The sequence below is a fragment of the Geotrypetes seraphini genome, chromosome 4, assembly GCF_902459505.1.
Source record: "Geotrypetes seraphini chromosome 4, aGeoSer1.1, whole genome shotgun sequence".
NCBI lineage: Eukaryota > Metazoa > Chordata > Amphibia > Gymnophiona > Dermophiidae > Geotrypetes > Geotrypetes seraphini.
In genome coordinates, this window is record NC_047087.1 from 195,619,988 (window position 1) to 195,632,953 (window position 12,966).

At 42.1% G+C, this 12,966-nt stretch overlaps 1 protein-coding gene across 2 annotated transcripts in view; it reads right to left on the reverse strand.

The window, feature by feature from the left end:
• The window catches only part of TBATA (thymus, brain and testes associated), a 227,924-nt gene that overhangs the window by 68,003 nt on the left and 146,955 nt on the right, over nucleotides 1-12,966 (reverse strand). For both annotated transcript variants that reach the window (XM_033943293.1, XM_033943294.1), the window contains exon 8: nucleotides 5,034-5,199. In XM_033943293.1, coding sequence (XP_033799184.1) covers nucleotides 5,034-5,199 — 166 coding nt within the window. The remainder of the gene's footprint in view (nucleotides 1-5,033; nucleotides 5,200-12,966) is intronic.

Sequence of the window (12,966 nt, forward strand, 5' to 3'; positions counted from 1 at the left end):
ATAAAAAATATACAGGGGTAACCAATTCAAACTGTTGGTATTATAGAGTGACTAAAGAGGTCATTCACAGGAATAAGCAGGAGCTTTCCTTGAGTTTCTTTTTTTTTAATTCTTTAATCATTTTTAGAACATCAATTGTGCACAAAAGAAGATGCATTTACATAAATTATTATCATTACAGCACAATATACTTAATAGAATAAAAACAAGACTTATTTTCTCCCACCCACTTTCCAATTTACAAACACCTCATAAAAATACATGTAATCAACCCTTCTATATTTCTTAACAAATGCCAAAACATATCTCCCTCCCCCCTCCCCGGATGTGCACGTTTCCCTCAGTTTTTACAAATAAATCAATCTTTACAATATTTAGTTAATAGTTCCCAAACTTCCATAAATTTATTATAATAACCCTTCTGAATGGCCATAAACTTTTCCATTTTAAAGATATAACATAGGGATTCCCACCAGAATGAATAATTTAATCTATCCCAATTTTTCCAATTCTTTAAAATAAGCTTTCCTCGAGTTTCAATAGGCTAATACAGTAACTGATTATGGACATTTCCTCCAGGAACTTGTCCAAATCCCATTTATAACACAGCAATGTAACTGTAGATGCTTTAATCACATATTTGATCATAAATTCTACATTTTTAATTGTGTGTTGAGTAAAAAACTATCGTTGGGTTTTACTAAACTGCAGAAGAACTTCTTAATGTGGGCTGGCGAGGTAAATGCTCTGATGCTCATGGGAATTGAATGAGCTTTGGAGAATTAATCTCGCCTAACCGCAGTAAGAAGCTCTTTCACAGTTTAGTAAAAGGAGCCTTGTTTGATAATTTATTCTAAATCTGCTAAAGTAGTTTCATAGAGTAATCCATATGTTTAGTGCTGCTTAAGAAGGCAAAAGAGTAGTAGAGTGACCTAGTGCTTAAAGCAGTTGCCGCAGCACCCCAAGATTGCAAATTCAATTCCCACTTCTGTTCCTTGTGCCCCAAGTCTAAAAAAAATATGCAAACCACTTTGACTGTAACCACAAGAAAAAAGCAGTATATCAAGGCCCATCCCCTAAAATTAATTTTACCTGTTTACCTCACTCATGATTTTAGAAACCTTTATCATTGTTGTTGTTTTGTATTTTAACTTTGTAATACGTTCCAGTTATGTTCTGTATAGGTGGAGGGGCATAATCAAAAGAAACGTCTAAGTCTGTTTTGGCCTAACTCACATGTTGTCCAAAGTCAGACACGGGAAAAGGTCCATTTTCAAAAAATATGTCCAGCATATTTTTTTGTTTGAAAATCATCCAACTGTACGTCCAGCTGTCTGATCACCCAGACTGCTAAGTTGTCCATCTTTATACCTCATTTTCAACCAAAAATTCGTCCAACTCAAAAACCCTTAGAAAAAGATCTTTTGGGCATGGGAGGGGCCAGGAAAGTAAGGGACTGGACACCCAGGCATAGCAACAGAGTACCTTACAGGGTACTGCTGTGAACTTCACAAAAAGGGTGCCACATAAACAACTCACAAAAGCTCCCTTATAGGTCATTGTGAGCCCCCCAAAACACCCCCAGAATCTACTAGACCCATCTATCTACCACCCCAATAGCTCTTATGGCTGCAGGAGCCACTTATATGGCAGTACAAAAGTGTTTTGGGTTTTTTATGGGGGGTGCACATTTCTCCATGAATGCAAAGATTAGAGTGGCTTGTGGGCCTGGGTCCTCCTCTCCATGGTTCACTAACCCACCCCCAAGACCACTTAAGCCACCTCTATGCAGCTCTAATAGGCTTTCCTATGCCAGGCAGCCAGGTGCTGATGTTCTGGAGGCAGATATGTAAAGTTGTTATAACATTTTTTTATGGGGGTAGGGGTTGGGGGTCAGTGATCACTGGGGAGTGTGTGGGGGTCTGTACTTTGTGTCTGCAGTGCTTATCTGGTCACTTTGGATACCTTTTGTGGACTTAGACCTGGTTTTAGATGGCCTAAGTCACAACGTCCAAGTTCCGTCTTGGCAGTGTTGTAAAACTTTCAGTTATACATGCAGTATGACTAAGTCTAGGACAGCCCATGGCCCGCCCAAATCCCTCGACACTCCTCCTGAAACGCCGCTTTTAGCTCTAGTCATTCAGCAAAACTGTGAAGGCCTAGGTCATTTTTAAATACGTCTAAAACCCGGTTTGATTATTGGCACCTGGACGACCTGTCTTTTAGATCGTCCAAATGCCGATTTAGGCCGGGTTTTTAGATGATTTTCAGTTTCGATTATGAGCCACTTATTATATTTTATGGTTCAAATTGTTTGTCTACTATTACACTGCTTGCCCATTTATGGCTGGCTGGGCTGTACCTGCTAAAATGTAAGAAGGTTCACCATTTTAGGATTATTTAAGATTCACATTTGATGTCCACCTACAGATTAGAGCTCCTTTTATAAGATATATTTATGTATTTACTTATTTAAAACACTTGTAGTCCACATATCAACCATTTATGTGGATAACAACAATATATAATTAAAACAAAGATCTGGTTGTTCTGACATCCAAAGCCTCCTACTCCTTCAGATGAGTTTCTCGGTTCTTCATGAACTGGTGATGGCTCCTGTGAATTTCTGTGTTTCTTGGGTTACCATAATCTTCCTCTAGATGCATTACAGATTAAATTCTGGATAATATCCTTTTTCTTCCATTTTTAACTGTTAGAAATAACCGCTTTTAAGAAGCGACCCCCCTCCCCTCTTTGTGCTCTCCCTTCCCCTTCCTACTTCCCTTTTATTTTTATTTTGACTTCGATGTAATTTTGAATCGTCCCCTCCCCCAGTGCCTATTGTACCAACTTTGTCCATATCTTTGTCTTTGTCTGGTTTTTATGTTACCCTCTTTTATTTTTATTATTACTTTTTTTTTTTAAACTCTAATTTTAACAATTGTAAACCGTTCAGATATTTGTTTGATGGTTGGTATATCAAACTGTAAATAAACTTGAAACTTACAGATGATTCAGAAAGTCGTTAATTGCTTACTGAATGTGGCCTTTGGGAACATATTACCCCACATCTATGTGCTCTTCAATGACCTCCCCTATAATGGTGAGCCATATTTAAATCACTCACTCATATTGCTCTTTAGAGCTTTTAGAGAATCCATCACTATCTATTAGGGCTATGACTAATTTTTATTTACTCACTCAGAGACCTTCCTCTAAAGTTATTCATACAATACAGCTACATCACCATGCTACTATATCTGTGAGGCTCTGCCCAGTGGCATATTAAGGGTGAGCGGCACTCGGGACGCTGACGTCCCTCCCCTGCCCTCTTCCCTGCCACTCCCCTGCTGCATGTACACCCTCTTCCCTATACCTTTTTAACTTTTCCGGTGTGAGCAGCATGCCCACGTCAGTGTCAGCTCGCCCTTTGACATCACTTCTTAGGCACCGGTCCCAGAAGTGATGTCAGAGAGAGCGTCAATGCCAATGCAGGCAGCAACTTCGCGTCGGGGAAGTAAAAAAGGTACAGGGGAAGGCAAGGGATGCACTCATAGCAAGGAAAGGAGTGGGGGGGCAGGGGCGTAGAGGAGGAGGGGTGCCACGCCCTTAGAAAGACAGCATCCGGGGCAAACTGCCCCGTCGCCCCCCCCCCCACCCCTACTACGCCACTGGCTCTGTCACCAACTTGTCTGTAGCACAGTTTTTGGAACAGCCTCGTCTGGATGAACCCCTGATCTCCAACCAGTCAGTGTCAGTAGGCTCCACTGGGTTTACTGATTTCACCTAGCATGCTCTTTACCAGTGTGTCGCAAACTGTATATTGTGGCACACTAGTGTGCCACCCGAGATTTCAGGTGTGCCGTGAGACACTGGGGAGGAGGAGAGGTGCCGGCTGACGGCCTATAGGACCTGCCTCTCGTGGTGAGAGGCACATCCTGTAGGCAGCCGGTGCCAGTGCCTCTCCTTCTCTCTGCGTCTCTTCCCTTCCAGCACTCCCCACTGGTGGCTCAGGGCCCGTCTGGAGGGTTTTTGGTCATGCGCAGACCTCAACATTATGACGTCATGCATATGCGTGATGTCATTGCGTCGACCTCTGTGCGCTTCTAGATGCCTCGAGCCACAGCCACTACTCTACACCTACCACTTCTTTCAGAGGTCATCTTGTTCCTGTCCTGTCTCTTTTGACTTTCTTAAATAGGTCTGCTTGACATGGATCCAAAATACAGGAACCCTTGCCAAATTTGGCAATTAACTATAAATAGAAGGATTAAGTTCAGCAAATGATGCTCAGTAAAGGTCTGCTGAACAATGCTCACTGAGTCTAGTTTCTTCATTATCTTGCGCATATGCACTTTTAGGGATAGGTTACAAAAGAGTAGAAACTTTTGACTGAGAAAGGTGGGCAAAAGCATTTGATGACAAATTTGGTACCTCTTCTGACTGCAGAGCCCTACGCAGTGAGCATATGTATGAGGGGCCACTGTAAAGTTCTCAGCCCAACCAACAAAGTTAGGGCAGTCTGCATCGAGGGTTATACACTTAGTCTGTTGATTTCCACTTTTTTCACTCCGTTGGAAAAATACAGAATGAAAAAAGTGGAAAATACCTGGACTAAGGGCTCCTTTTACAAAGCCGCGCTAGGGCCTTAACGTGCGGAATAGCGCGTGCTAGATTGCCGTACGCACTAGCTGCTACCGCCTCCTTTTGAGCAGGCGGTAGATTTCCGGCTAGCGCATGCTAATCCAGTGCGTGCGATAAAACCGCTAGTGCAGCTTTGTAAAAGGACCCCTAAGTTTATAGCCCTTAAAGGAGACTGCCCCAATTTTGCTGGTTGGGCTTAGATCTCTTCAGTGGCCCCTTGTACTTTGACATAGTAGATTATAAATATTTTAAATAAAGAGAGAAAATACCAGCATTCACCATCATGACTGGTATAAAGTAACTCTGACTATAGTTTTGCAAATCAAGATTATTTAATCCTGTTAAAGAAGTAAAGTATTATAATAGCAATAGAAGGCAAGGCAAAGTACCTGTTTAGCATATTTTTCCCAAGAGGCTGATCTCTGTAAAATGGGCGGTGTGAATTCTGGGACGCCTGGGAGTAAAGTCTTTCCTCCACAGCCTTGCCTACAGGGTGAGACTCAAATTGCATGTTGGCAACTGCAGTCTGGATCATCCCCATAACATAATCCTTCTCTGCAAACAAAGCCAAATAATATAGTCATAATTGTAAATTATTCACAAATATTCAATATTCAAGCAGTGGTATAGTAAAGGGGGGTGGGGGGCAGTCCACCCAGGGTGCTGTCATGGTGTGGGTGCCGGCATCTCTCTTCCTCTCTGACCCCTTATCATGTGCACACCTTCCCTTCCTTCCGACACCCCAGACACCAAGCACACCCCCTCCTGAACCTTCTGAATTCCCCCCCCACAAAATCCTGGTGGTCTAGTGGGTTTGGGGGTTCGGATCAAATCCCCCAAGCTTGAGAACCCTCCACCCCCGACCCCCCCCCCCCTCGGTACCTTTTATTAAAAATCAGACAGGAGGGATGACCATTCCCTCCTGCCTTCAAGGGCCACCTCTTCATAATGGTGGCCCTGCTCCCTCCTAGTGCAACCTTGATGCAATGGAAGGGGCCTAAGGTCCCGTTTGGCTGAGGCGCCTGAACCAACTGGGGCCTTAGGCTCCTCCTGGTGCATCACTAATGATGCACTAGAAGGAGCCTAAGGCCCTGATTGGCTCCTATGTCTAAGGTCCCTCCCCTAGGGGAGGGGCCTTAGGCACCTGAGCCAATTGGGACCTTAGGCCCCTTCCAGTGCATCCAGGATGCACCAGGAAGGGGAAGGGCCACCATTTAATCTAATTTATATCCCCTTCTCTTATCCCCCAGCTTTCACACTTCCCATCTTCCTGTCCCCTTTTATCTGCTCTCCATTACCACATTTCTACCCTCTGTACTCATTATTTTCCTCTCACTCATCTCCTTCACAACTCTCCCACATGGATCCACCATTTTTAGCATCACCTTCCTTGTCCTTTATTCCTCCCTTGTAACCCAGCATTTCCTTTCTCTCTTTCTTTTTCTCTCTCTCCTTTCCACAAGTCCAACATCTCTCCTTTCTGCCCTTTTATTTCCTCCTCCCAAGTCTGACATCTCTCCCTCCTTCCACTTTCTGGTTTGGAGTCCATATCCTCCACCTTTCCCTATCTCTCTTCCCCCCCCTGCTATTTCTGAGTTGTTCATCTCTCTATCTCCCCATTTTTCTCTCCTCCACTAAATCCATCTCTCTCTCTCCTCATTTCCCCCACCAAGCCCATCTCTCTTTTTCTCTCCTCATTTTCCCCCTCCACCAAGTCCATCTCTCCATGACCCCCTTTCACTCCTTTTGTAATCTCTTCTTCTCCTGCCCCTTCCGTCCTTCCCCAAGGCCACCTTTCCCTTTCCTGCCCCTCCATCCTTCCCTATCTTTCCCTCTCCTGCCCCCACCGTCCTTCCCCAATGCCATCTCTCCTTCTCCTGCCCCTTCCATCCTTCCCCAATGCCATCTCTCCCTATCCCCCTCCCCATCTACCTCCCTCTTCCATCTCTCCCTATCCCCCTTCTAGACCCTCTGTCCTCCCCATCTATCTCCCAAATCTGACATCTCTCCTTCCTTCCCTTACCCTATCCCTCAGTCTATCTTTCTCTCCTTTCTTCACTTGAGTCTAACATCTCTCCCTTCTTCCACTCCCTACCCGCCGAGTCCAAGACCTATCTTTAGGCAGCACTACTGAGGCCTACCTACCTGCTGGTCAGTTCTCTCTGCCGCTCCCCTTACTGGTATCTAATGGCTTATGGGCTTCTCTTTTAGGAGCAGATTTGAACATGCAACACCAATGCTGAAAAAAACTCCACTAGCTTCCAGTAAATATTCCAATTGTTTAAAAGTTCTGGTGTTGATTTTCAAAGTAATATATGATGGGATTCCATGGTATCTAACACAGGTGTTGAAAGAGTACCAACCATGTAGACCTTTCAAGTCATTAGGGATGTTAAAGTTGTCTAGTGAAGGACTTGTAAAACTATGAGAAGATGAGATCTTTAATAATCTCAGTAACTGGGGTGCTCTTATGGAACAATTTGACTGGACCACTCAGGCTGCTATCAGACATCCAGAAATTTAAAAGGGCTTTGAAAACAATTCTATTTATGGAGGCTTTTTCTTAGATTTTATTTCATGATAGCAATTCCAAAGAACTTGTGATATATGTTAATTTTACTGTGTTGTATTGTTATTTATGATTGTGCATGTATTCTGTGAACTGTTTAGGTTTAAGAGGGGTATTAGTTTTTAAAATTAATAAATTATCCACCGGAAAGATTGTCTTGATTGTAAGATCCATCAGAGATGCCTGCTCTAGAGGCTCATACGGTGGATGAGCCAGAGAGCGAAGAACCAGATTAAGGTGCCTTGTCGAACAGGGAAGGCGCAAGAGAGGCCTTAGTTGTAACGCACCCTGCAGAAAATTAACCATATCAGGATGCACACCAGCAATCTGTTCCCAGAGCAAAGCTACTGCTAGACCTTTCTTCAGGCCATCCTGCAAAAACTCCAGGACCCGAGGAATCAATGGAAGAGAAGGGTCCATCTGCCTCAGGGCACACCAGGCCTGGTAACACCTTTAACTGCCATCAGAACTTCAAGGTCAGTAACCATTTCCAGCTCTTTTTTACACAACCTACAGATGTCTGTTGTGCCAGTTTTTACTATATGTGCTGTGAATAATAATCATCTCATAGAAACAGAATCATGATGACAGATAAAGGCCAAATGGGCCATCCAATCTATCCATCTGCAGAATCCACTATCTTCTCCTCTCCCTAAGAGATTCCAAGCGACTGTCCCAAGCTTTCTTGAATTCACAGTCTTTGCCTCCAATATTTCTACTGGGAGACTACTCCATGCATCTACCACTCTTTCTGTAAAAAACATTTCCTTAGATTACTCCTGAACCTATTAGCTCTAAACTTCATCCTATGCCCTCTCATTCCGAAGTTTCCTTTCAAATTAAAGCAACTCACCTCATGTGCATTTATAACACATAGATATTTAAATGTCTCTCAAGATCAAAAATGTCTCTATCATATCTCCCCCCTCCTGCCTTTTCTCAAGTACACATATTGAGATTTTTAAGTCTGTCCCCATACGCCTTATGGTGAAGACCACTGATCATTTTAGTAGCCTTGCGCTGGACCGACTCCTGTAGGGGTATTTCTGTATTCACACCTGCAGGTTAGGCCTCTATGATGTCATCAAAGCCTGAACCATTGTCTCAAGAAATCTTTCTGCTGAACATGAGATTTTTCCAGCATGAATTGCAAGAAGAAAGAAGTACACAGCTTTGCTGTTTCTGCCTGATGCATTATGGGTATGTACCAGAATGTTATTCTACTCAAGGACATTCATCTGTGCCTTCATTATAGGACTGTGTGAATATGGGGGAAATTATCCTGTTCTTATCTGTCTAACGGCCCTGGGTCTACCAGCCTATATGATACTTTCCACAGAAAGGCTATTCATCCAAGTTCTGTTTCTGGATTGGTCCGAGGAAGTCATCTGATGAGATCCAAGAAAGAAGGTGCTAATTAATTAGTTAGTATGTGTTAAGGTGCGGGGGAACTCACATAAGTCTTCATCTCTTTGGCTCCTCTCGATGTGTTCCGGAAGCATTTAAACTTTACCAGTCACTCTAACGCTCCTACCTCTAACCGGAATACCCAATTATGGTATCGTGACCACCTGCGCTATGCTACTACCAATGTGCAGCATATCCTGAGTCAACTTGAAAAAGTAATGGTACCGCAAGTTCAACCTCACCATGGCAGACCCCGACGTTTTGTCGGTTTTGTCTCTGGTGCACTTTTAATTACTGCTCTTGGTTCACTTTTTGGCTCATCTATGTCCATTGCCAATGCTGTCTCCATTAATAAATTACGTACAACTGTCAATCAGTTCCAAAATAATTTGGATGAAATTCAGTCTCAAGTGAGTTTCCAGCAGCAAAAACTCATTGCTCAAGGCCAGACTCTCCATGATACTGTGACTCTGGTTAATCTGCATTCACATCAAATTGACTTCAATGCTGCTGAGGTATCTGTGCTCAAAGGCATGATGAATGATGAACGTACATTTATGCATCCCATGAGAGAAATGACTTATAACCTTTTTCGTGAAATTGACACCAGTATTAGTCATCTTCTATTGGGTCATATTCCCCTGTATTTGGTTTCCTCTGATGTAATTAGAGAAGCATTTTCTAAAATTATTCGCATACCTCTTGACCCTTTTCAAATCCAAATTGCTTTCCACTTAGGTTCTGCATTTCCTTTATATGTAAATGTAGAACGCATGGAACTGGCTTTTGTGCTACATATATCTTTTATTCTCCCTGTCTACCAGTTAAAGCACGTCATTAATGTGGGTACCTGGAAAGATAACATTCACATAAAGGTAGACACTCCAGAACATGTAGCTTTCCACACTGATGATCCCACTCATTATTTGGTCCCTAATTTGGTTCTGTGTCAGAAAACTAAAGATATTCATTGGCTCTGCCCTGGTAAACCCTTCCTGAAAGATACCTCTGAAACACTCTGTGGTTTGTCTGTTTCTATTCCTGAGAAATGTCAGCTGACCATGACTAAGTATGATGATTTTTCTGACACCACTGTTGCCATTGTAAACAATGCTTGGTTAATCAGTACTCCTACTACTGAACTTATTGTCACCTATACCAAACATGATGTGACCAATCGTTTTACTTTACCTTGCAATGTCTGTATGATTACTGATCCACCTTATGCTTTTGTTTCTGTTGGAGGTGTTTCTCTTTTCCATTTGGACTCTACTCCTACTGAAACTGAATTGGAAATCCTGGATGTTTTCCATGGACATCCCATCAACTTTACCCTTGAAGTGGAACAATATTTGTTGTCAAAGCCTTCCCACACTATTGAACTGAAAGTTGATAATGATAAGCTTCATGTTGAGGACTATCATGTTGGCTCCTCCAATGTACATGAAGTTGTTGATACCCGCAGTATTGACCTTTTTATCACTGTTGTTATTCCAATTTTTGCCATCCTGTGGGTTCTCTTATTTGGGTTCTTTGTTTTTGCACTCTATGAGTCCATCCGGATTCGACGTCTTATTTGTCATAAACCATCTCATCTGGACTTCAGAATGCATGATTATATTGCGGCTATGAAGGAGTGATTTTGCCAGCCATATTTTTGATTTTGATCTATCTGTCTTAACTTTTGCTTTGGCATACCTTTTGTGCCTTGCTAAGTAGTTATGATTTTTGATTTTATCATATATTGCCATTTATCAGTGATTTTATTATCATTTATTTGGCTGGGTTCATATATTTTGCCCTTGCCTTTATGATTATTATACATTGATTATTGATATCTTTGATTTATTGCTGATTTATATGGTATTGCTTATGTTTATGCATTTTTGTATCACCTTGGGTCTTGACGATCCTTTCCTAATTAGTTAGGTTGAAGGTGAAATAGACTCCATTGAAGTTATTTCTCCTTCAAGAGGGGGGACTTCTTTGCAAGAAGAAAGAAGTACACAGCTTTGCTGTTTCTGCCTGATGCATTATGGGTATGTACCAGAATGTTATTCTACTCAAGGACATTCATCTGTGCCTTCATTATAGGACTGTGTGAATATGGGGGAAATTATCCTGTTCTTATCTGTCTAACGGCCCTGGGTCTACCAGCCTATATGATACTTTCCACAGAAAGGCTATTCATCCAAGTTCTGTTTCTGGATTGGTCCGAGGAAGTCATCTGATGAGATCCAAGAAAGAAGGTGCTAATTAATTAGTTAGTCTGTGTTAAGGTGCGGGGGAACTCACATCTTCACACAGGTGTTCTATACGTAACCTTTTTCTTTTAATAATTAGACCTGTAAGTTACCTCGTGTGACTCTCTGCCTAAGAGAGAGAAATTCGGACTTTTTAAACAGCTCTGAATTCAGCACGGATAGGAACTTGTTTGCTGATGATTTATTGCCTTACCCAGGACTGTCCAACATGTACCTTTAACAAAGGACTTCTTTCATCTACCACGGCTGACAAGAAAAATTCCATTTCACCTAATTGTGCCGGAGAGGCTGATCAAAAGGTGAGAATACGGAATTTACTGTCTAATTAGCTTGGGAATTAGATAAGAATCCAATTGTGATAAAGGACAAGGTTCGTAAAGCTCCATTGGTGATAATATAATCATTTGCTAACCAGGGATTATTATTATAAGGAATTGTTTAGTGTGTGTGTAACAAGTAGAATTACTTAATTGTCTAACAATTAGATTGTGATAATTATGTACTGAGTTTCATTTGTGTAATCAGATATTTTTAAATATTGCAGCTGGCTTGTGAATTATATTTTTCTATTTTCATAATAAAGATATTTCTCATTAGCCTGGGTTTTGTGTCGTATAAATAGACCAAGATATTTGGACCTGGATCAGAGTTTATGGTTTTCCCTAGACAAGCTTAACAGAGACGTAACGTGTTTATGAAACTGCTAAGTGTACCATAAATCTTCCTACACTCCATCCTGTTTATATCTTTTTGAAGGCCTCCATAATTGTACACAATATTTTAAATGAGGTCTCACCAGAGTCTTATATAGGGGCATCAATACCTCCTTTTTCCTACTGGCCATACCTCTCCCTATGCACCCTAGCATCTTTCTAGCTTTTGCCGTCACATTTTCAACCTGTTTGACTACCTTAAGATCATCATACCAAAATCCCGCTCCTCTTTCATGCACAAAAGTTCTTCGCTCCCTAAATTGTACTGTTCCTTTGGGACTTTACAGCCCAAATACATGACCTTGTATTTCTTAGCATTAAATTTTAGCTACCAAATTTCAGATCATTCTTTAAGGTTCACTAGGTCCTTCCTCATGTTATTCACACCATCAGGAGTGTCTTCTCTATTGCAGATTTTGGTATCATCTGCTTTAAGTTTTGCAAAGTTATTCTAATTACGTGTAGTCAATGAGTGCCTAAAAAGGCTGATAAAAACTGGATCAGTATGAAAAGTATCTGAAGATGATTTTATATGTGAGCTCTTTAGATCACAAAAGTTTCTTCTGATGTCGTGGGCATCTTTGGATACTTTTTATGTTGTTCCATGGAAAGATATCTCAGTGTCAATGGGGCTGCCCAAAATTACCCCCTATGACTAAAGACATGTATATATATTTTTTATTTTTCAGTAATCACTGGTAAGGGAGGCGAAAAACTTCAAGGCATTCTTCAGTTACGTAAAGGGGAAGCGACCAGCGAGAGAGGAGGTGGGGCCGTTGGACGATGGGGATAGGAAGGGAGTGATTAAGGAGGATAAAGAGGTAGCTGAGAAGTTGAACACGTTCTTCTCGTTGGTTTTCACGAGCGAAGACACATCTAATATAACGGACTCAGAGGAGCTAATGAGTGGGGAACAGGCCGAAAAATTGGAGCACATAGACGTAAGTAAGGAGGATGTCCTCAAACAGATAGACAGGTTAAAATGCGGTAAATCACCGGGCCCGGACGGGATCCACCCAAGGGTTCTGAAGGAACTAAGACAAGAAATAGCGGGCACAATCCAGCATGTTTGCAACCTATCCTTGAAAACTGGTGAGATACCAGAGGACTGGAAATTGGTGAATGTCACACCTATCTTCAAGAAGGAATCGAGGGGTGACCCCGGGAACTACAGGCCGGTGAGCCTGACTTCAATTATAGGGAAGATGGTGGAAGCTATGATCAAGGACGGCATTTGCGAGCACATCGAGAGGAATGGCCTACTGAGAACAAGCCAGCACGGATTCTGTAAGGGAAGGTCGTGCCTAACGAACCTTCTGTACTTCTTTGAGGGAATAAGCAGTCGGGTGGACAATGGGGAACCCATAGA